Genomic DNA, 20,023 nt, shown 5'->3' on the forward strand with positions numbered 1-20,023 from the left:
GTTCAGAGCAGGTGCATGTGCTCCGTCTGCTTCATTCCAGGGCATCCATCCACCCTACCAGCTGGGCAGCCTGTGGTCAGCCACCTGCACCTCTTCTTGCCCCAGGCCTAGTCTCCGTGCAGGGTCTCCGGCTGCAGCTGGAAGGGCTTTAGGGCCCCTGGGCTCCACAGGGAGTTCCAGCTACTCCTTGGCCTCACAGAGGGCTCACCTGCCTAGACATTGCACCACCATGGACAATGCCAAACACAGTCCACCTCCGTGTCCCTCCCCTCCATGCTCACTTCCATCAACACCCCCCTCCCTTCAGACATCAGCCTCCCCTTTAGCCTCCCCTCCAGCTCCTTGCATCTGTGTTACCCAGCCTGCCTTGCTCTCTCTTCTTCAAGCCCCTGCACACGCAGTTTCTCCTGCCTGGGTCACCCTCCCTTGGCTTCTCCACCTAGCACTTAATCCTGGCTGGTATAATGCCCAATTCCTCCCAGGCCAAGGGAGGAAATGCCCCTATATCTTTCTGGCTTTCCACCCAGTTAAGGAAATTTCTCTATAGAATGTTTTCTTTTTCAAAATTAGTAAATACCGGGAATTCCCTGGTGGTCCAGTGGTTAGGGCTCCACACTTCCACTGCAGAGGGCACGGGTTTGATCCCTGTTTGGGGAACTAGGATCCCATAAGCCGTGTGTTCCCCCCCCCCGCAAAAAAAGTAAATGCCTGTAAGGAACAAGAGGACTACACAGAAGTTTATATAAAGAGCAAGAATCCCTCTCCCCCGGTCCCACTCCCCAGAAATAACTATGCTTAACAGGCTGTGTCAGACCTTCTTCTGTGAATTCACAGCACACATTTAGCGTTTTTAAAATACAAAGTGGGAGCGTGCTTTACATATTGTTCTGCAATGTTGCCCCTTTCGTTATAGATCACACTTGCCCTATGACTTGTACAGATGGGGATGATTTATTTGCCTGCATCCTCTCAATGTGCAGCTGGGTCATTTCCACTTTATCATAAACAGCATCATGGTAAAGGGGCTTGTCTGCAGATCTTGGCACACCTGTGGGAGAGAGTAGGGAGGACAGATTCCTAGAACTGGAATTGCAGCATCTCAGCGCCCATCTCATGGATCCACCTTGTCTGGCAAACTTGGCCTCTACGTTCCCTACACCCTCTTGAACCTCAGCCTTCGCCACCCCCACAAGCACTGGGCCTGGAAAAAGGAGGCCCTCAGGGAGCGTTTGATGAAGGAATGAATGAGTGAAGGAATGAGTGAGCCTTTCCTCTCCTCCCCTCCCCTATCACCGGAGGTCCCTCTCCAGCTCAGACCTCACCACTCACATCTGGACCAAGGCTGCTGCCTCTTCACTGGCCTCCCAGCCTCCATGCCTGCCCTGCACGGTCTGCCCATTCGATGGCCTATATTAGCAGCTGTTTTCTAGGCACTGCCAGGGGCTTCTCAGTGGACCTGAGGGTGGGCATGAAGTCACCTTGCTAAGGGGGTTGGGACATGGGCTTGGGGAAAATCTATGGCATATAAGTGCCAGAGAGAACACAAATCATGTCCTGTCTCTGGGCCCGTTTCTCCATTTTTATTCATTCATTTAACCAACATTAACTGAGCACCTGCTATGTACCAGCCTATAACCCAGGGCCAGAAATAACGACCATGAGGGGGGCTGTGTAACGATGGGAGGTAACGTACCGCACCCAGCATGACTCGTGGGGTGCAGTAGGTGCCCAACAGACGGTAGCAGCGGTCATTCCTGACACTGGTGACAAGGATCAAAGAAGGATTCCTAGTGGAGATGGCATTAGGGCTGGACCTTCATGGATGGGCGGAGCTTCACAAGGGGAGAAGAGGAGGAGGCTTCCGGATGGAAGGCAAAGACTTAGCTAAAGTTCAAAGGTAGAAAAACCCTATGTGAATCCCGAAGTCTGAAGAGATGGCTGCAGAGCCCTAGAGGCCAGGAGCAGAAGTTGGACTCCATCCTGGTTGGAGCAGGCAGGGATTCTGCCCATTCTCTCCAGGGCTGAGGAAGGAAATGCCCCCACCTTCTGCTGGTTCCAGCCTGGGTGGGATGTCCCTGGGGAGGGACAGCAGGAGGAAGTCTTGTTTCATGTCCTCTCACCAGCCTGGCTGCTTATAAACTGGCACTCTCCCTCAGGGGCTCCAGCAAGGTGGGCCCACTCTGGACCCCACTCTCCCTTTTGCTCCTCTTGTTTGGGGAGCCCGCCTGAGAAGCCAGGATGCCCCAGCTGCCCAGGTAGAGGCCTAGGGCGCCCCCCGTACCCATCTGCCCTCATTCCCTCCCTAGGTATGCTTCTCCCAGCCAGGCTCACTAGCCTCAAGGAGCAGTGTGGGAGTTTGATAATCTGGACTCTGCACAAAAACATATGCAAATAGATGCAAATGGTGAAAAACCTTGCCAGCTCCGGAGGCCAGTGTCCTGACAGCTAGAATCTGGGGGGTGAAAACAGAAGTGCAGAGGGGTCTGGGAGAGAAATGCCCACTCCCCCCATGCCCATCCTATGCCCACCCAGCCCCATGTCTCCCTGCAGAACCCAGGGAACTGGAAACCAGCAAAGTTGTCCTCCTGCCCAGTTGTCCTGGAGCCCCAGGAAGTCCTGGGGAGAAGGGAGCGCCAGGTCCTCAAGGTGAGAGATGCCGTGGAGCAGGCAGGGACCTGGGGCAAGCTGGGGAGGACGGGGTGCAGCAGTTACAGTCTGTGCTGAGAGCCCATGACAAAAGGGCAAGGAACCTACTGCATGCCAGGCTCCAGGCCGGATGCCCAGCATCCGAAGATTGATCCTGTGAGGTAGGTGGTACCATCCCCATTTTGCTAGGGGGAAAGTGAGGCTCAGAGAGGATAAGCAGTTTGCCCGCATTCACAGAGCCAGGAAAGGCTGCAGCTGGGATTTGATTTCTGGCTCCAAATCCCTCGTTGCTTTTTGGCCCCTGACACGGGGTGGGATGTAATGCATCTCTGCCTTGGGATTTCAGGGCAACTTGGACCACCAGGCAAGATGGGCCCCAAGGGTGAGCCTGGTGAGTATGTGCGGCCAGAGGTCTCCTCGTCTTTCTTTGCTCTGTCCCTGCCTCTGCTTGGCTGCCGTTCAGGAATTGGCTATGATTTCTCTCCTGCAGAGGGGGTGGAAGGCTGGGAGGAGTGGGGAGAATTAGAAGGGCCTGGGCACCCTCCCCTCTGGTGGTTAATGGGCATTCCCTTGGAGGTACTCAGACCTCAAGAGCCAACACTCATCTTTCCCTGGGGAAGGAGATTCAGCGAACCTGCTCCGGGGCCAGGAGAGTGAGGCTGCCTTCACAGGAGCCAGGCACTTGGAGTCAGTTGTTGCTGGGGTGTTGGTGGACCCCAGGTGTCACCCAGCGCACCTTGGAACCCCTCTTCAGGGGTCTAAAGGAATCAAGAGGGCTCTTGGGTCCCACACTTGGCCTGTTCCATCGCCTGTGAGGGGGGTGGAGGGTGGGGAATAACTTGGGGGCCCCCCTCAGTCCATCTCCCCTTCCCCAGGCCCCAGGAGCTGCCAGGAGCTGCTGAGCTGGGGTGCCACCTTGAGCAGCTGGTACCATCTGTGCCTACCCGAGGGCCGAGGCTTCCCAGTCTTTTGTGACGTGGACATCACAAACGGGGGGCTGGCTGGTGAGCGGGTGTCCGGGAGAGAAGGGACTCAGAAGTCAGGCCCAGTGGGCACTTCTTCCCCTTGGCCCCTAGGGGGAGCCAGAGCCTACCAGAGCCAAGGCATCCCTTAAGCGTAACTCACTAAGGAATGAAGTCTGAGAAGGCTTCACAGAGGAGATGCCATTTGAAAGGGCCTTGAAGGCTGTGTAGAAGTTCTCGAGATAGATGAGGTGCAGAAGGGCATTCCAGGTAGGGGGAAAGACAAATGTAAGGAGGCAGGAGAGTACAAGAGGGTGTGGGGGGACTGTATGAATCAGCTGAGAGCAGGTGGAGTGGTTGGCTGAGGTCTACTGCTGTGGGTCAAGAATGGACTGAGGGCCCCTGAAAAGACCAGTTCACAGAGGGCACTGAATGACCCACCGAGGAGTGTGGAGGGCAGTGGGGAGCCATGGAAGAGTTTTCAGCAGAGGAGGGACCAGGTCAGACATGTTTTAGAAAGAAGACTCAGGCTACACTCTGGCAGGTGCATTGAGTGGGGACCAGACTGCAGGTAGGGACACAGGTTAGGACAACTGCAGGGGTCGGGGCAGGAGAAGAGGGTGGGCAGTGGCAACAATGGAAGTAGAGGCTCTTAGACGGAAAGATATTTAGGAGAGAAACTCTGCAGGGCCTGGGGTCTGCTTGGCTTGAAGAGGAAAGTGGGGTTGGGAGGGAGCATCAGGGTAAGGCTGGGTGGGCCTCTGGAGGTGACTTCTCTGCTCTAATATCTTGGTTCTTATGATAGTAAATTAAAACAGGTTATTTTGAATCTGACCCCCAACTGGACTGACCCTCTCCCGAGGACAGGGACGATGTTTCTCTCATTTCATTTCCCCCAGGGCTTTCAAGGCTGCAGTGTGAAGTTGAGAGTCAGTAAAAGGTAATAAGTGTGTGTCGAGCTCATCAGCATATTCACAGGCAAGGCTCACTTGGACTCACACTTTATCAACAAGCCCCCAATCCAAAGAGGGGGTGCCTGTCCACCTACCCCCCACAGTGCATCCATTCTCAGCTGCCTCTGCCCCCTGCTTCTCCTCATCCCATGCTCAGCCTGGAGTAATGGCTGCCGTGCTAGCCTTCTCTGCCTCCCTAGCTATTCCAGCGGTGACAGGATGGTTCCGTGGATTTCATCTGCTCTTGGTCCTCCTACAAAGCAGGTCTTGGGAGCCAGGAGTCTGAATTCTGGCTAGATAATGAGAATTTGCCCCAGTTTACTCTCCAGAGTAGGTTCTCAGTAGGGTCCAGGGAGCTGGAGGGGCATTTCCCTGGCATTCTGACTTCCCACCTGGGATCTGAGGATTCCTCCATCTCTGCCTCCCTGTCCCCCAGGTACCTGGGACCTGCGGGTGGAGGTGGAGGACTTTGAAGGCAATCGCACCTTTGCTCACTGTGGGGCCTCTTTGGGGAGGCAGGTCACTACCCAGCTAGTGCTGGGCAGGTTCTCAGAGGGCACTGCAGGTGAGCGAGCCTACAGTGGGGCCCTGGAGTAGGCAAAGAAGGTGAGGGAGGCTGGGTTCTTTCCCAGGGCTGCCACGGCCTCCATGAATGACCCAGGACAACTCCTTCCCCTCTGTGGGCCTCAGTTTCCTCACCTGAAAAATGGCAGTTGTGAGACAGGGTGGTGTAGGAGTGAAGAAGCTGGGCTCTGGAGGCAAACAATCCTGAGTTTAAAAGTCCAGCTCTGTCCTTTACTAACTATGTGACCTTGGGCAAGTCCCTTCTGGGTCAGAGCCTCAGTTTCCTCCCCTGTAAAATGGGTAAGGAGGCAGGGAGGGAGGGTGTGGGAGACTCTGAGGCTCTGTTGAGTGTTAGCATTATCTGCCTTTTTAAAAAAAATACTTATTCATTCATTTATTTATTTAGGCTCTGCCAGTTCTTAGTTGCGGCATGTGGGATCTTCATTGCCGCGTGCGGGATCTTTAGTTGCGGCATGCATGTGGGATCTAGTTCCCTGACCAGAAATCGAACCCGGGCCCCCTGCATTGGTAGTGTGGAGTCTTAACCACTGGACCACCAGGGAAGTCCCCAGCATTATATGCTTTGGAAGAGGAACCAGAGAAGGCTTTTTTCAAAGAAACACCAACTGTTAAGGAGAAATCTGAAAGAGGGAAGTGGTTATGAGGAGGTGCCTCAGGAGAGCCCCCTTTCCTGCCCAGGCATCTGAGAAATCCCTCCCAGCTCTCCCTGGCACAGTTGCTCAGGCTGCAGATGGGAGCTGGGAGGAGACAAAGGAGCAAGAGGGAAGCTGAGGATTCTGGGAGGGGAAAAGGTAGGGGGAGGAGCCAGTGGCTTTGGAGACACAGTCCTGAGCTCAAGTCCCAGTGCCCCTGTGTAGCCTTGGGCAAACACCCTGGCTCCTTGGCACTGCTGTTTTCTCATGGGGGCTGAAAACATCCACCTCACCATTGCTCTGAGGCTCCTGTGAGATCATCTCTCCAAGGGTGCCAGGCATGGTGCCGGCACCTAGGTGCCTCTCATCCCCTTCCTGCCAGGGGACACCCTGAGCTTCCATGGCAGGAAGCCGTTTACCACCTATGACACCAACCATGATACAAACGAGAGCAACTGCGAGGTGACTGTCCGTGGTGCCTGGTGTTTCAGATCCTGCTATCAGTCCAATCTCAACGGGCGCCACTGGATGTCCGAAGCCCCTGCCCGTAACTATGACATTGACTGGGCCTCAGACTGTGGCGTGGGCCACCCTTACCACAGGGTTCACATAATGCTTTGCTAGGGCATCCTGGCAACAAGCAGGGTTATCTCATCTCTCCTGTACAGTTTCTGGACCCTCGGCTACCCCTCCCCATTGCTAACCATCTTTGCTCCTCTGTCCACGTTAAAAAAAAAAAAATCACTTTAACCCTTTCCTGGCTTGCAGACCTCTTCCAGTTATTGGGAAAAACTCACAAGGGCAGAGCAGGGCACAGGTTTCAGTTCCATTCAAGGAAGATATTCCCTCCGGTCAGGAAGACGGACGAATCGGCCTCAAAAGGTAGTGAGGCTTCCATCCCAAGAGGTGTGCAAGCCAAGGCCAGAGGAGCATTGAGTGGTGGACTTGGAAGGATTCAGGCATCCACTGAGAATACTCTTGGGCCCCCTGGGTCCTACAAGTGGATGGTTTTGTGGTGGGAATTGCACAGCTATCTCACCCTCTCTGTTGCCCCCTCCTTGTCCCTTCTAAGTTGTCTCTTTTCCAGGCTCTGTTGTAAGTCAAGTTCTCATTCTTTGCTACTTCTTGCCTGTCCCATTAGGGATTAGTTTGAACTTAGTCAAACCAAGGTAGGTACATTTTTCTTCCATGGGGCAACAAGGCAGTGAAACAGCACTACTGAGCTGGCATTTACTGAGCAGTTAGTTAATTTGCCAGTGTCACATTCTAGACAGTGTTAGAGCAATAGTTAAGAGTCTGATCTCTGAGCCTGACAGATAGTGCTGGGCTTGCATCCTGCTCTGTCACGTAGATGAGTTATCTTGAACAAGTTACTCAACCTCTCTAAGTCCCCAGTTCCTGATTTCAGAGTTCACTGAAGTTTATACCAGGCTGCTGCCTCACTAATTCACACTAGAAGGTTAGGGATTCTTGGGGATTGGAGCTGGGAAGCTGTTGTAGCCCAAGGGCTGGGGTTTCTGGCGTTCTCCAGCTAGTAGAGAAACGTTTGCATGGGGATTCTTCTCAGGTTCCATGGTCATGTTCTGGGTGGAGGTCATAGATCAGAATGGCTCCACGGCAGATTGGGTTACGGGAAAAGCAGCCCCCTGGCAAAAGTGCAAAGGACCGGGCTCAGATGCCAAGTCCCATGCTCCTGGCAGGCTGAGGACCAGGCTTCCCCCAGTCTCTAGTCCCTCCCAGCCTGCACAGCAGGGACCCGGAGGACAGGCACTCTTTGTGGCACTCTACGCTGTGTTCTACACACACTAATGTCTCTGGAGATCCTTTCTTTCAACAGACCCCGCAGGGGGCAGGGCCTGCAATCTGCAATTCCTGCCTCCAATCCCTTCCTTAGCCCTGGCCTGGGCACACACACACACACATATGTGTGTGTGTGTGTGTGTGTGTGTATTTATTTATTTATATATATATTTATTTACTTATCTATTTTTATATATTTATATATATATATTTATTTATTTAACTCTTCTTTGCGGCATGTGGGATCTTTTAGTTGTGGCATGCGAACTCTTAGTTGTGGCATGTGGGATCTCGTTCCCCGACCAGGGATCAAACCTGGGCCCCCTACATTGGGAGTGCAGAGTCTCAGCCACTGGACCACCAGAGAAGTCCCCTGGGCACACATCTTACGAGTGCCTGCTGTGAGCAGTCCACAGTGGTTGGCGTGCACAGGGACACAGGCTGTTCCGGAAGCGGCCTGTCTCAGAGGCGGGAGAGGAGGGAGGGAAGACGCCGAGTCCCAGGGCGCTAGGGAGCGGTGCTGTCCCAGGGCGCTAGGGAGCGGTGCTGCCCCAGAGCCGAGGGTGGAGCTTTCCCTTGTCGTCCAGGAAAGGGCTGGGCCCGGCCTGTATACATGTGAGGGCAGGAGAGAGCGACTGCCGGCGCTCTCCTGCGGAATCCGGGTAGTGAGCACTGCCTGACCGGTTCTCGGGACTCCCCCACGTGACTCTGGGTCGCGGATCACCGGATGCCCAAGATTCCCTGGACCCCAATCCCCGATTTCAGATCCTCAGGACCTTACAAGTCAGAGGCCGGATTTCGCCCTGGACACCAGATTCCCAAACGGGACCTCCGGCCGGACTCCGGATCTCCAGATCTTCAGATCCCGTAGGAGATTCCCGATCCTGACCTGATTCCCGATCCCGAGATCCCGGTATCTGTTGTCTCTGGCTCCTGTCCCCCCCCGGGTGCCCAAAGCCCGGCACCTGACGCCCGAGCGCCCCCGCATGGCGGGGCAGTGCCTGAGGTCCGGAGCCGCGGAGCGCGCCGGCAGCTGCTGGCAGGACCCGCTGGCCGAGGCGCTGAGCCGGGGCCGGCCGCTCGCGGCGTCCCCGGGCCGGGGCTGCGCGAGAAGCCGGCCGCTTAGCGTGGTCTACGTGTTGACCCGGGAGCCGCAGCCCTTGGCGGAACCCGAGACTGGAGCCGAGGCGGAGCCGCTGCCTCTGCGCTGCCTGCGTGAGGCCTGCGCGCAGCTCTCCGGACCGCGACCTCAGCTGCGCAGCCTGCCTTTTGGGACCCTGGCGCTGGGAGACACCTCAGCGCTCGATTCCTTCTACAACGCGGGTGAGCGCTCCTGGGGGCGGGGCGGGGCGCTGGGGCGGGGCTTAGGGTCTGGGGAGGAGCCGAAGGGGCGTGGCTTGGCGACTCCCGGGAGATCCCGAGGTGTGGGGTGTAGGGGGCTATGCGGGCATAAAGTGAGCTAAAGTCTAGGGGCTCGAGGCGGGGCCATGATAAAAGTGGAGTTTAGGGGATCTGGAGCACGGCCGGACTCGGGCAGGGATTTAGCGGATCCAGGCCTGGCTCGTGGTTCAGGGTTGGAGCTTAAGCACTCTGGAGTCGTCACCGTGCCTAGGGAGAGGCTGGGAGCGGGGCAGGGTGTGGTATCTCAGGAGTGAGATTGGAGAACTCAGCCTCGGGATGATCTCGCACGGATCTCATGACGGAGAATCCTGGGAGGTGGAACTTGGACTAGGGAAAGGAGCCGTAACATGTGGGCCTGGAATTCAGGGGTCCTAGCATACTACTTCCGAGGATCCGGCTGGAGAGGCAGAAAGAGAAGTGAAGGGAACCAACTGCCCAACTGCACTGGATTCTAGGCGAGGGAGCTTGGGTTATGAGACCCCAGTAGTTCCGAGAGAATGCGCCGAGCCTGGGTGGGGGGGCTGGAGGCGGAGCAGGGTCGTCCGGGGGCGGCTATTCCCGCGCGGGGCACCCCGCCCTCTCGCCATCCCGGACGCCCCGACCCCGATACTTATTTGTTCATCCAAGAGTCCAGGAACCGTACTTGCAGGATGTCCATAAACCTCAGCCTAAAAATGAAAGCTGACTCGACCTTGAGGACAGAGACACACAGAGTCACAGACTCACAAATCGTACATATCTTGATTCACATAAACTGTCGCAGACAGTATCACACACAGAGATACAGACACAGCAAGCTGCACACACACACACACACACACACACACACACACACACAGAGGCACAGTGTTTGTACACGCACAGGGCATGTGTGTATACACATGTGTATACACACAGCACACTGCTTGTGCCAGCCCCTTTCAAGAGACTGGGTTGAGAACCCAGGGAAGGGGACTTTTATCTTTGCACAACTCCTGCCTCTCAGATGGCCTGGAACAGGCTCCAGACTGGTGCACAGCCTCTCCTTCTCTGTGTCCAGTGTCCGCAGGCTCTGAACAGTGGCATGTGAGTCATAGCCCGGGGAGCTCCACTCCTTTCCTTGCAATACTATAGATATAATTTCTGTATGAGCCAGAGGGACCCTAAAAGGGGGAAACTGAGGCCCAGAGCAAAACTGGACACTGCTGGAGTCACAATGGGAAGGCAGGCTGAGCCAGGATGGATCCCCAGGCTACTTCCCCACAAGCTGGGCTTCAGGGCTCAGGGCCCTCACCTGTGTGCCCGCAGATGTGGTGGTGCTGGAGGTGAGCAGCTCCCTGGTGCAGCCCTCCCTGTTCTACCACCTGGGTGTGCGGGAGAGCTTCAGCATGACCAACAACGTGCTCCTCTGCTCCCAGGCCGACCTCCCTGACCTGCAGGCCCTGCGGGTAGGTGGCCAGCGGGCTGGTGGGGGCCGGCACAGAGCTGGGGTGGCCCTACTCAGAACACCAGTATCTGAATGTCTGTCCCCTGCAGGAGGACATTTTCCAGAAGAACTCGGTGAGCAGAAACCACCCCTACTCCAATGTGCCCTTTGACCTCCATTATGACCTCTGACCTCCACTATCTTTCCTGGCCTCCTCATTCCTCTCTGACCTCCCTAGTGCCCCCTGACATCCATGTGACCCTTTGTTCCCTGTGGTCTCCCTTCATGAAGTGTGCCCCTTCCCTGCTATTTTAGTCCCCACTGGTGCTGACCTCTGACCCCCTCACTGCCCCTCTCTAACCTGGTACTGACCTCTGACCTCCACTGATTCCCACCTCCCTCCCACCAGGATTGCGTTGGCAGCTACACGCTGATCCCCTATGTGGTGACAGCCACTGGTCGAGTGCTATGTGGAGATGCGGGCCTCCTGAGGGGCCTGGCTGACGGCCTGGTACAGGCTGGGGTGGGCACTGAGGTGCTGCTCACACCCCTGGTGGGCCGGCTTGCCCACCTGCTGGAGACCACGCCCACGGACTCCTGGTAATGGGGGCCCTCAGCAGGTGCACCAGGAGGAGGCTGGTGAGGGTACAGGGGGCTGGGGCTGAGGGGCGAGCCTGGCCATTCTCTCTCCCCCTCTCCCCTGCCGTGGACGTTAGTGGCTATTTCCGGGAGACCATTCGGCGGGACATCCGGCAGGCACGGGAGCGGTTCAGCGGGCAGCAGCTGCGGCAGGAGCTGGCTCGCCTGCAGCGGAGACTGGACAGCGTAGAGCTGCTCAGCCCTGACATCATCATCAACCTGCTGCTCTCCTACCGTGATGTGCAGGTGTGTGGTGCTCAGAGAGGCGGGCAGTGGGGGCAGCGGCATTCAGTGTCGGACAAGCCCGAGTCCAGCTCCTGGACTCACTTGCTCACTGGTGGCTTTGAACAAATTATCTGACGTCTCTGAGCCTCGGTTTCCTCGTCTGTAATAGGGGACGATCTTGTCTCCCAGGGCAGCTGGGAGGCTGGGGCACACAGTGGGTTCTCCGTGTAAGGTGTGGTGTCTACACTACCTGCTGGGCCTGAAGGAGGTGTGCAGAGGATGGTGGGTGGGAAGATGGGGTGTCGGGGTGGGAGGGGACCCCAGCTCAAGGTTTACCTCAGGGTCTGTGGGCCGATGGGACCCACCAGAGGCCAACAGGCCAGGGCATGCTATTCCCTCCTGCAGGACTACTCAGCCATCATTGAGCTGGTGGAGACACTGCAGGCCTTGCCCACCTGTGACGTGGCCGAGCAGCACAGTGTCTGCTTCCACTACACATTTGCCCTCAACCGGTGGGTAGCAGAGCAAGGCTCAGGTCGTAGCATGTGGGGACACAGGTCTCTGCTGTGCAAAGTCATTGCTGTCTGCAATCACTGCTGTTCAGGGAATTTGCTGACCAAGGTCACACTGATGTCAAATGGTCCCTATTGTTCTGTTCTTGCTGCCCAGAGTGGGGTGGGGTGGTGGCGCTGCCCTTGGAGTGGTCACAGCTATCCAAGGTCACTGCTTCTCAGAGTCACTGCAGCTAGAAATCACTTCCATCTGGGATCGCTACCTCTAGAAAGATCAGAGCTGACCAGAGTCACTGCTATTCTGGGTTCATGATTGTCAGGCCCTTGGAAGGGTCCCTGCTGTTTAGGGTCTGGGGGTTCCTAGACAGAGAGTGGAGGCAGGGCCATCAAGTGGGTTCCCAGCCGTCTTCCCCTTCCCCTAGGAGGAACAGGCCTGGGGACCGGGAGAAGGCACTGGCTGTGCTGCTGCCACTGGTACAGTTTGAGGGCTCAGTGGCACCTGACCTATATTGCATGTGTGGCCGTATCTATAAGGACATGTTCTTCAGCTCTGGCTTCCAGGATGCTGGGCACCGGGAGCAGGCCTATCACTGGTAAGGGGCCCAAACGAGTGGACAGTGGGCTGAGCTAGAGGGATGAGGAATGAGGCTGTGGGCATCAGTCCAGCCCCATGTCCCCCCACCCTTACCCCAGGTATCGCAAGGCTTTTGATGTGGAGCCCAGCCTCCACTCGGGCATCAATGCAGCTGTGCTTCTCATTGCTGCTGGGCAGCGCTTTGAGGACTCCAAGGAGCTCCGGCTCATAGGTGAACCCCAATCCTGCACCCCTATCCCCTACCCCCAGGAGCTCAGAGGGGCCTGGGGAGAGGGCAGGGAGAGAAGACACTGGGCTGGAGCTGAGGCCGACCACATCCCCTTTTGGACCTGTTCTGCCTGAACCCACCCCAGTCCTGGGCCCTCGTGAGCCCTTGAGCCCACAACTGTTCCTAAGCTCACACCTGTGTTCCTTACACACTGAATTCCACGTACACTTGTTCCCAAACCCTTACCTGTGCCTGAGCTCCTACTCCCACCTGAGATCTGGCCACACCTAAGTTTTTAGCCATTTCTATGTTCCTGCCCACATGAATTTTGTGGCCTACACCTGGGCTTTGCCGAAAGTTGTAATCACATTCAATACAACCCATGCCCCTCCCTCCCAGGCATGAAGCTGGGCTGCCTGCTGGCCCGAAAAGGCTGTGTGGAGAAGATGCAGTATTACTGGGATGTTGGCTTCTACCTGGGAGCTCAGATCCTTGTCAATGACCTCACCCAGGTGGCACTGGCTGCAGAGCAGCTGTACAAGCTCAATGCCCCCATATGGTAGGTGGCCCCTTCTGTGGTGGTCCTGGGCTGGCCTGGTCTATCAGCTTCTGCACCTATATCCACTGGCTTCTAGTCCGAACCTCTTTCAGACCAGTGCCCATGGCACCCAATGGCCACATTCTGGCTGCATCCAAGCCAGTCTACTCCCCTGGCAGTGCTAGCTGGTGCCTGGGCTGAGCTGAGGGCAAGGTTGTGTCTGCAGGTACCTGGTGTCTGTGATGGAAACCTTCCTGCTGTACCAGCACTTCAGACCCACACTAGAGCCTCCTGGAGAAACCCCACACCACGCCCACTTCTGGCTCCACTTTTTGCTACAGTCCTGCCAGCCACTCAAGATGACTTCTCCCCAAGGGGAGCAGTGCTTGGTGAGGCCCGTGGGGTGTGGGACCTGGGAGAGGGGCAGGTCCCTTTTGACCAACCCCTCTCCCCTGTCATCTGCAGGTGCTGGTCCTGGAGATGAATAAGGTGCTGCTACCGGCCAGGCTGGAGGCTCAGGGTACCAACCCGGTGAGCGCAGTGACAGTGAGCCTGCTGGAGCCCGGTAAGCAGGTGGTATCCCCGGTGAGTCACCCCCATTCACATCTATGCACCCCTTCTCTCCAGCCTTTCCCCCATCCCCAGACCCCTCTCCCGGTCCCCACATCCCTCTCGGACCTTTTTCTTCTCACAGGACGTTCCCTCCAGCTGGACCTTCCCGGTGGCCTCCATCAGCGGTGTCAGGTGAGAGGGGAGACCTGGGGGAGGTCGGACGGGGGCGGGGGCGGCGCTGCTGGGCTGCCCGGCTCACTGGGGTTCTTCATCCCTTCCAGCGTGTCGAAGCGAGACGAGCGCTGCTGCTTCCTCTACGCGCTTCCCCCGGCTCAGGACGTCCAGCTGTGCTTCCCCAGCGGAGGGCACTGTCAGTGGTGCGCGCAGCCCTTCGGCGTCGGGGTGCTCTGAGGGCAAGGGTGCCCGGGGTATTGAGGGAAAGGAAGGGACATGTTCCCTGGGTGCTCTTCGGCAAAGGGGACAGTTTCCGCCCAAGGTGCCCCTCCCATCAGTCTGATCTCCGTCCTCAGGTTCTGCGGGCTGATCCAGGCCTTGGTGAAGAATCCGGACTCCACGGCGGCCGCAGAGGAGGCGGAGGGCGGAGGGGAGGTATTGGAGGTGAGGAAGGGGTTGCTGGGAGCTTGAGGAGGGGGAAGGGCTGAGGGCCCAGCTGAACCCCGCATCTCACCCGCCCCCCAGTTTGATTATGAGTACACGGAGTCGGGAGAGCGGCTGGTGCTGGGCAAGGGCACCTACGGGGTGGTGTACGCCGGCCGCGATCGGCGCACGCGGGTGCGCATCGCCATCAAGGAGATCCCGGAGCGGGACAGCAGGTTTGGGACCTGAGGCCAAGCGGGCGGGGCTCAGGGCTCGGGGTGGGGGGCTGGGGGACCAGGTGGGCGGGTCAAATGGGCGGGACCGCGAGTTGAGAGGGTCCTGTGGGCGGGACTGCAGGCGGGGGCGACGCGGATGCCCAAGTGGTCGAGCCGAGTGCGCTGGCTCACAGAAGCGAGAGTACGAGCCCAGTGGGCCCAGGCCTGTGCGCAGAACTGCAGGGACCCGGAGGGCGGGCTGTGGTCTGGAGGGCATGTGGGCTGGGTGATTAAGTTGCGGAAGGTCAGGGGCGGGGGTGCTGGTGGGCGGGGCAGATCCTGGGGGCCTGCCTTGCTGGCGCTGGAGTTGGGTAAGCATCTCTGCCCCAAGCTGGCCTGTTCTTTACTCCCTACCTGCCCCCAGGTTCTCTCAGCCACTGCATGAAGAGATCGCTCTGCACAAACGCCTGCGCCACAAGAACATTGTGCGCTATCTGGGCTCAGTCAGTCAGGGCGGCTACCTCAAGATCTTCATGGAGGAAGTGCCTGGAGGTTCCTGCCCTGCGTGGGATGGGAACGGAACTGGAGTTGTGGGGCATGGGGCTGGAGCCAAGCAGAGGTGGAGAGCCCTCCGGGAAAATGAACCCTAGCGTGTGTGGGTAGTGTAGCCCAGAATTAGCTGAGGCAGTGCAGTTGGGTGATGGAGTCTGGGCCATGGCCTGGTCTTTGAGCAGAGCTGTACGCTGGAGTAAGTGGGTGCCAATTATGACCTTGGACTCATCTTCCCAGGCAGCCTGTCCTCCTTGCTGCGGTCAGTGTGGGGACCCCTGCAGGACAACGAGAGCACCATCAGTTTCTACATCCGCCAGATCCTGCAGGGACTCAGCTACCTGCACGACAACCGCATCGTGCATCGAGATATCAAGGTCAGCGTGTAGCTGGCTCACCCTGGTGGGGAGTGGGGAGGCAGAGATATGGCCCCAGACAGAGGCTGACATTTTAGACTAAGTGGACAGACCCTTTGCAAAGGACTGGGGAATTCATCAAGAAGGTTCCCTAGAGAAGGCAAGAAGTTCAGATCTGAAGCTAACTTCCAGAGGGGGATAAGTGGGATGGCAGGGGGAGGAGGTTGACAGAGGCACGGTAAGGCTGGGAGTCCCAGGAGTCAGGGTCTTGGGATAGAGTCCAGTTCTGGCACCAGGAGCCCAGCCTGATGTCTGCTGAGCACACTGTCCACTCTACTCAGGGGGACAATGTACTGATCAACACCTTCAGCGGGCTGCTCAAGATTTCCGACTTCGGTACCTCCAAGCGACTAGCAGGCATCACACCCTGCACTGAGACCTTCACAGGTAACAGGGGGTGGGGTGGTGAATGGGGTTGCTGATGTGGGGCAGAGAACTCTTGGGACCTTCCAGGGAATGCTGTTTCTCCTGGGCATGGAGTTAGAGTCCTAATGGGGGATGGAACCCGGGGCAGGTGATTGAGCCAGAGGTTAGCTGATAGAATCTAGAACTGGAGCTTGCATAGCTGATGACATTGAGTTTAGTCCCTGAAACGGAGCCCAGAAGTGTTGATGCGGCCAAAGGTCAAAGCGGATGATGCAATCCAGGTTAGATCATGGCACCTACTGTGGGTGATGGAGCCCACGAACGTGACAGAGCCTGAGATGAGCGAGGAGGCTCAGGATAGGTGTCTGATGACCAGGGGAGGTGATAGGAACTGTTCTGGATACTAAAGTTCAGGGTGAATGCAGGTGGCCAGAGGATGACAGAGCCCCCTGCCACCCCCACAGCGACGAAGCCTAGATGCACATTATTGCTACTGCTCCTGTCCTAGGGACCCTACAGTATATGGCCCCAGAAATCATTGACCAGGGCCCACGAGGGTATGGGAAGGCGGCGGACATCTGGTCATTGGGCTGCACTGTAATCGAGATGGCCACAGGTCGCCCACCCTTCCACGAACTGGGGAGCCCGCAGGCTGCCATGTTTCAGGTGAGATCCCTCACAGCCTGGCTTATGAGGTGGGGTGGGGACAGACTGGGCCTGGAACACCTCTAAACTTGTCCCTTGTGTCCCCTCCCTGCCCTCTTCCCAGGTGGGCATGTACAAGGTGCACCCACCAATGCCCAGTTCTCTGTCAGCCGAGGCTCAAGCCTTCCTCCTCCGAACTTTTGAGCCGGATCCACGCCTCCGAGCCAGTGCTCAAGCGCTGCTGGAGGACCCCTTCCTGCAACCTGGGAAGAGGAGCCGCAACCCCGGCTCCCCCCAGTACGCTCTAAGGCCCTCAGGTACCAAGTGGGTGGAGGGAGTGAGCCCGCTGGGGTGAGGGCAGAGGAGCTGTGGCGGTGAGAGGGTTCGGGGCCCCGGATGACAGCCTTGTCCCTCCCTCAGACGCCCCTTCCGCCAGCCCCACTCCTTTAGCCACCTTGACCTCCCAGTCCCAGACATTCCCGCGGCCTCAGGCACCCTCTCAGCACCCTCCCAGTCCCCCCAAGCGCTGGCTCAGTTATGGGGACACCAGCCAGCTCCGGTAAGAACCCAGGGTCCTGGGGTGGGTTTGCTTCATCTGGTTTTGTCCTGGTACGCTCCCTCCAGAGAAAGCCCTCCTTGGGGACTTGGGCACTTTGGCCACTTGTAAGGATGGCATTTGGTGCCCTCCTCCCACATGCTCTTACTTATATTTATTGTGCCCTCTCAATGCTGAGTTCATCTCTTTTGTCCCTGTGAGGTGGGCATAAAAGTAAAAGCCAGGATTCAAACTCTGGGGTGGAGGTGGCGGGATGGTGTTGCTGCCCACCCTCCAACAGCCGCTCTTCACTGCACCCAGGGTGCCGGAGGAGCCTGGGGCCGAGGAGCCCGCGTCCCCTGAGGAGAGCTCGGGGCTGAGCCTCCTGCACCAAGAGAGCAAGCGCCGGGCCATGTTGGCTACGGTACTGGAGCAGGAGCTACAGGCCCTGGCAGACAGTCTGCACCTGGAGCAGGAACAGGTGGGCGGCTCGCCCCGGCCCCCCCTGCTGGTCGAGCACCGACAGGACTCCCGCTGAAGGCCTCCCCCGTCCCTCCGCTCCCCACCCCACCGCGCCCTGCACCCTCCCACCAGCATCTCCCCCGGCTCAGGCGGGAATACTCGCTGATGACCTTCTCTTCCTCCTCAGGGTTCCCATCTGGGGAGGAATCATGTGGAACAGCTACTGCGCTGCCTCAGGGCGCACATCCACACTCCCAACCGCTGGCAGCTGGCCCAGGAGCTGCAGGAGCTGCAAGGGCAGCTTCGGGCCCAGGGCCTTGGGCCCGAGATTCTGCAAGGACCGCTCTTCGCCTTCCCAGATGCGGTGAGGGAGCTTTCTCAGTTAGGGCTGCCCGATAAGAGGTAGTGAGCTCCCCATGCTTGGGAATGTACAAGGACTTGATGTTGCAAGATTCCATGTCTTCCCCGATAGAACCATCGGGAAAGGGACGTTGGCCCAGTCCTAGCTTCCCAGCCCCTCCTTTGATCCCAAGCCCGCCCACCCCACTTGCCTCCGATAGAAGACTTTCTAGGCCTTTGCAACTCAAGCCCCATCTCTGTCTGAAGCTCTGCAGTCTCAGCCGCACCCTTCCTCCTGCTCCAGGTGAAGCAGATCCTCCACAGGCGCCAGATCCGCCCACACTGGATGTTCGTGCTGGACTCGCTGCTCAGCCGCGCTGTGCTGGCAGCCCTGGCTGTTCTGGCCCCAGGTGGGTGGGGGACTGGAGCCTGCCTGCCTGCCTGCCTGCGGGGCGAGGATGTGATCCTTGGGGGCGTGGCGAACACAAATAGGGCAGGTAGGGGCGTGGTCAGCGAGGCCCTGGCTTGACCCGGCGCCAAGCAGGGGGATGGCGTAACCAAATGGATATCTCCCAGGCTGACACTGCCTAGCCTGTGCCCAGAGCCCTGCGTCCTCTGTCGATGTCTGGGGTCCTAAATGGGCATTCTCGCCCTGCCTGAGTTCACCCCACTCGGATTGGCAGAGGCGGAGAAGGAGGCAGTCCCACCGAAGTCGGAGGAGTCCAGTAAAGAAGAGGAGTCCCAGGAGAAGCAGCAGGAGACCCCAGTCCAGCGGAGCCCACTCCCAGGGGAACCCGAGCAGGGAACCCCACCTTCGATGGTGCAGCTGGGCCTCTTGCGAGCAGAGACCGATAGGTACAGCTTCTGGGACTCGCCCATAGCCTCTGCAGGAGCTTCACCCCTACCTACGCCCCCTCCATTCTATTGCCTTCTGCCTTCTAACAGGCTACGAGATGTCCTGGCTGAGAAGGAACGGGAGTGCCAGGCCCTGGTGCAGCTAACCCTACAGTGTGTCAGTGGGGAGCCCGAAGGTGAGGGGGAGCAGTCTGGAGAGCTCGAACGGTGGGTGTGAGGCAGCTTCTTGGCAGAGGCGTCCTTGGGTTCACCAGCTTTCTCCCCGACAGCTGCTCTCACAGTGGACCATGGCCTGGTGCGGTGGCTACAGGAACTGAATGTGGATTCAGGCACCATCCGGACGGTGAGGGGGCGAGTATTGGCAGTCCCTGACCCCCACCAACCAAAGACTCCAACTATGCCCATCTTTCAGCTCTTCTCACTTTCTCCCTCTGATGCAGAGAATCTCAATACTGAATTAGCACTTTGTATATGCCTCCCATTGGACAGATGAGAAAACTGAGGCCCAGCAAGGAGTGTGATCTGTCCTAGCATGTTGGTAGTAGAACAGAGCTAGTTCCTGGGTCTCTGGACCCATCTTTCTCTGATTTTAACCCTCCCTGTTTCTGTGTATGTGTCTTTGTCCACAACTAGCTACTGAACCACAGCTTCACCCTCCATGCCTTACTGACCTGTGCCACTAGAGATGACCTTGTCTACACACGCATCAGGTATGTCCTGGGCCCTTGAGGGATAACCCACACATATGGCCTCATGCTGGCCAGATCGTGACACCACCCCCCTAGTTACAGGCCTGCCTGGGTTCCTCTCTGAAAACTATAGGGACCCTAAGGTCCCTTGGGGACAGAGGGGGCATCAGGCAGACAGTGGGTACCAGAGAGAGAGCCCAGGGCCTTCTTCTGCCTGAGGCTCATTGAGCCTGGTACCCCCAGGGGAGGGATGGTATGCCGCATCTGGAGAGCCATCTTGGCACAGCGAGCAAGGTCCACGCCAGTTACCCCTGGCCCGCGGGAGGCTGAATGAGGACATCAGAGACGGGAGGCCAGACCCAAGGATGGACGAATGCAGGAAACACAACGGCTTCTGACACACCTGCCCCAGGACCCAGGGGCAACTGGAGGAGGCCAGGTGGGTGGGGGACAGGGTAGGGCCCAAGCCTAGCCCCAGTGGGGGGAACCAACCAGAGAGGTGTCTCAAGCTCACGGAGTGCTGGCAGGCAAAGACTATTAAACAGTACTTTTGTACCCTTGGGTCTTGGTGATGTCTGAAGTATGGGGAGGAGTCCTAGGACCAGCTCCCTAAAGTCTTCATGTCTGAGTCTAAAGGTCCTTCATCTGGCCCTCTTCACTTCCCTGCTATCACTGCCCTCCCCACACTCCCACCCCCAAGCC

General features: G+C 57.8%; 2 protein-coding genes across 9 annotated transcripts; both read left to right on the forward strand.

The window, feature by feature from the left end:
* Nucleotides 1–1,677: 1,677 nt before the first annotated feature.
* Nucleotides 1,678–6,402, forward strand: FCN3 (ficolin 3). The gene is given in 9 exon segments (XM_027108283.1): nt 1,678–1,684; nt 2,422–2,646; nt 2,993–3,037; nt 3,267–3,299; nt 3,522–3,642; nt 4,226–4,235; nt 4,762–4,891; nt 4,998–5,126; nt 6,161–6,402. Coding segments are annotated over 9 exon segments (942 nt in total).
* Nucleotides 6,403–8,054: 1,652 nt separating this feature from the next.
* MAP3K6 (mitogen-activated protein kinase kinase kinase 6) lies at nt 8,055–19,881 on the forward strand. Of its 8 annotated transcripts, none has more exons than XM_027109530.1 (30): nt 8,055–8,901; nt 10,267–10,283; nt 10,377–10,406; nt 10,495–10,518; nt 10,794–10,984; nt 11,101–11,269; nt 11,654–11,760; nt 12,183–12,353; nt 12,454–12,566; nt 12,963–13,122; nt 13,328–13,490; nt 13,567–13,686; nt 13,796–13,845; nt 13,935–14,030; nt 14,184–14,271; nt 14,353–14,486; nt 14,890–15,017; nt 15,255–15,391; nt 15,712–15,817; nt 16,305–16,462; nt 16,566–16,758; nt 16,862–17,000; nt 17,298–17,457; nt 17,626–17,802; nt 18,082–18,187; nt 18,461–18,632; nt 18,723–18,808; nt 18,902–18,975; nt 19,266–19,342; nt 19,565–19,881. In XM_027109530.1, the coding sequence occupies exons 1-30, from the start codon at nt 8,565–8,567 to the stop codon at nt 19,653–19,655; spliced, it is 3,774 nt and encodes a 1,257-aa protein (XP_026965331.1). In that variant the 5' UTR covers nt 8,055–8,564; the 3' UTR covers nt 19,656–19,881. The 8 variants fall into 8 exon arrangements, with proteins under 8 accessions (XP_026965331.1, XP_026965330.1, XP_026965336.1 ...); XM_027109533.1 differs by lacking the exon at nt 8,055–8,901 and adding an exon at nt 8,971–9,150; XM_027109529.1 differs by having other exon boundaries at nt 10,267–10,406.
* The last annotated feature ends 142 nt before the right edge of the window (nt 19,882–20,023 follow it).

Source organism: Aethalodelphis obliquidens, unplaced genomic scaffold (genome assembly GCF_003676395.1).
Source record: "Aethalodelphis obliquidens isolate GAN/ISIS:26980383/991018 unplaced genomic scaffold, ASM367639v1 scaffold9, whole genome shotgun sequence".
Lineage (NCBI taxonomy): Eukaryota > Metazoa > Chordata > Mammalia > Artiodactyla > Delphinidae > Aethalodelphis > Aethalodelphis obliquidens.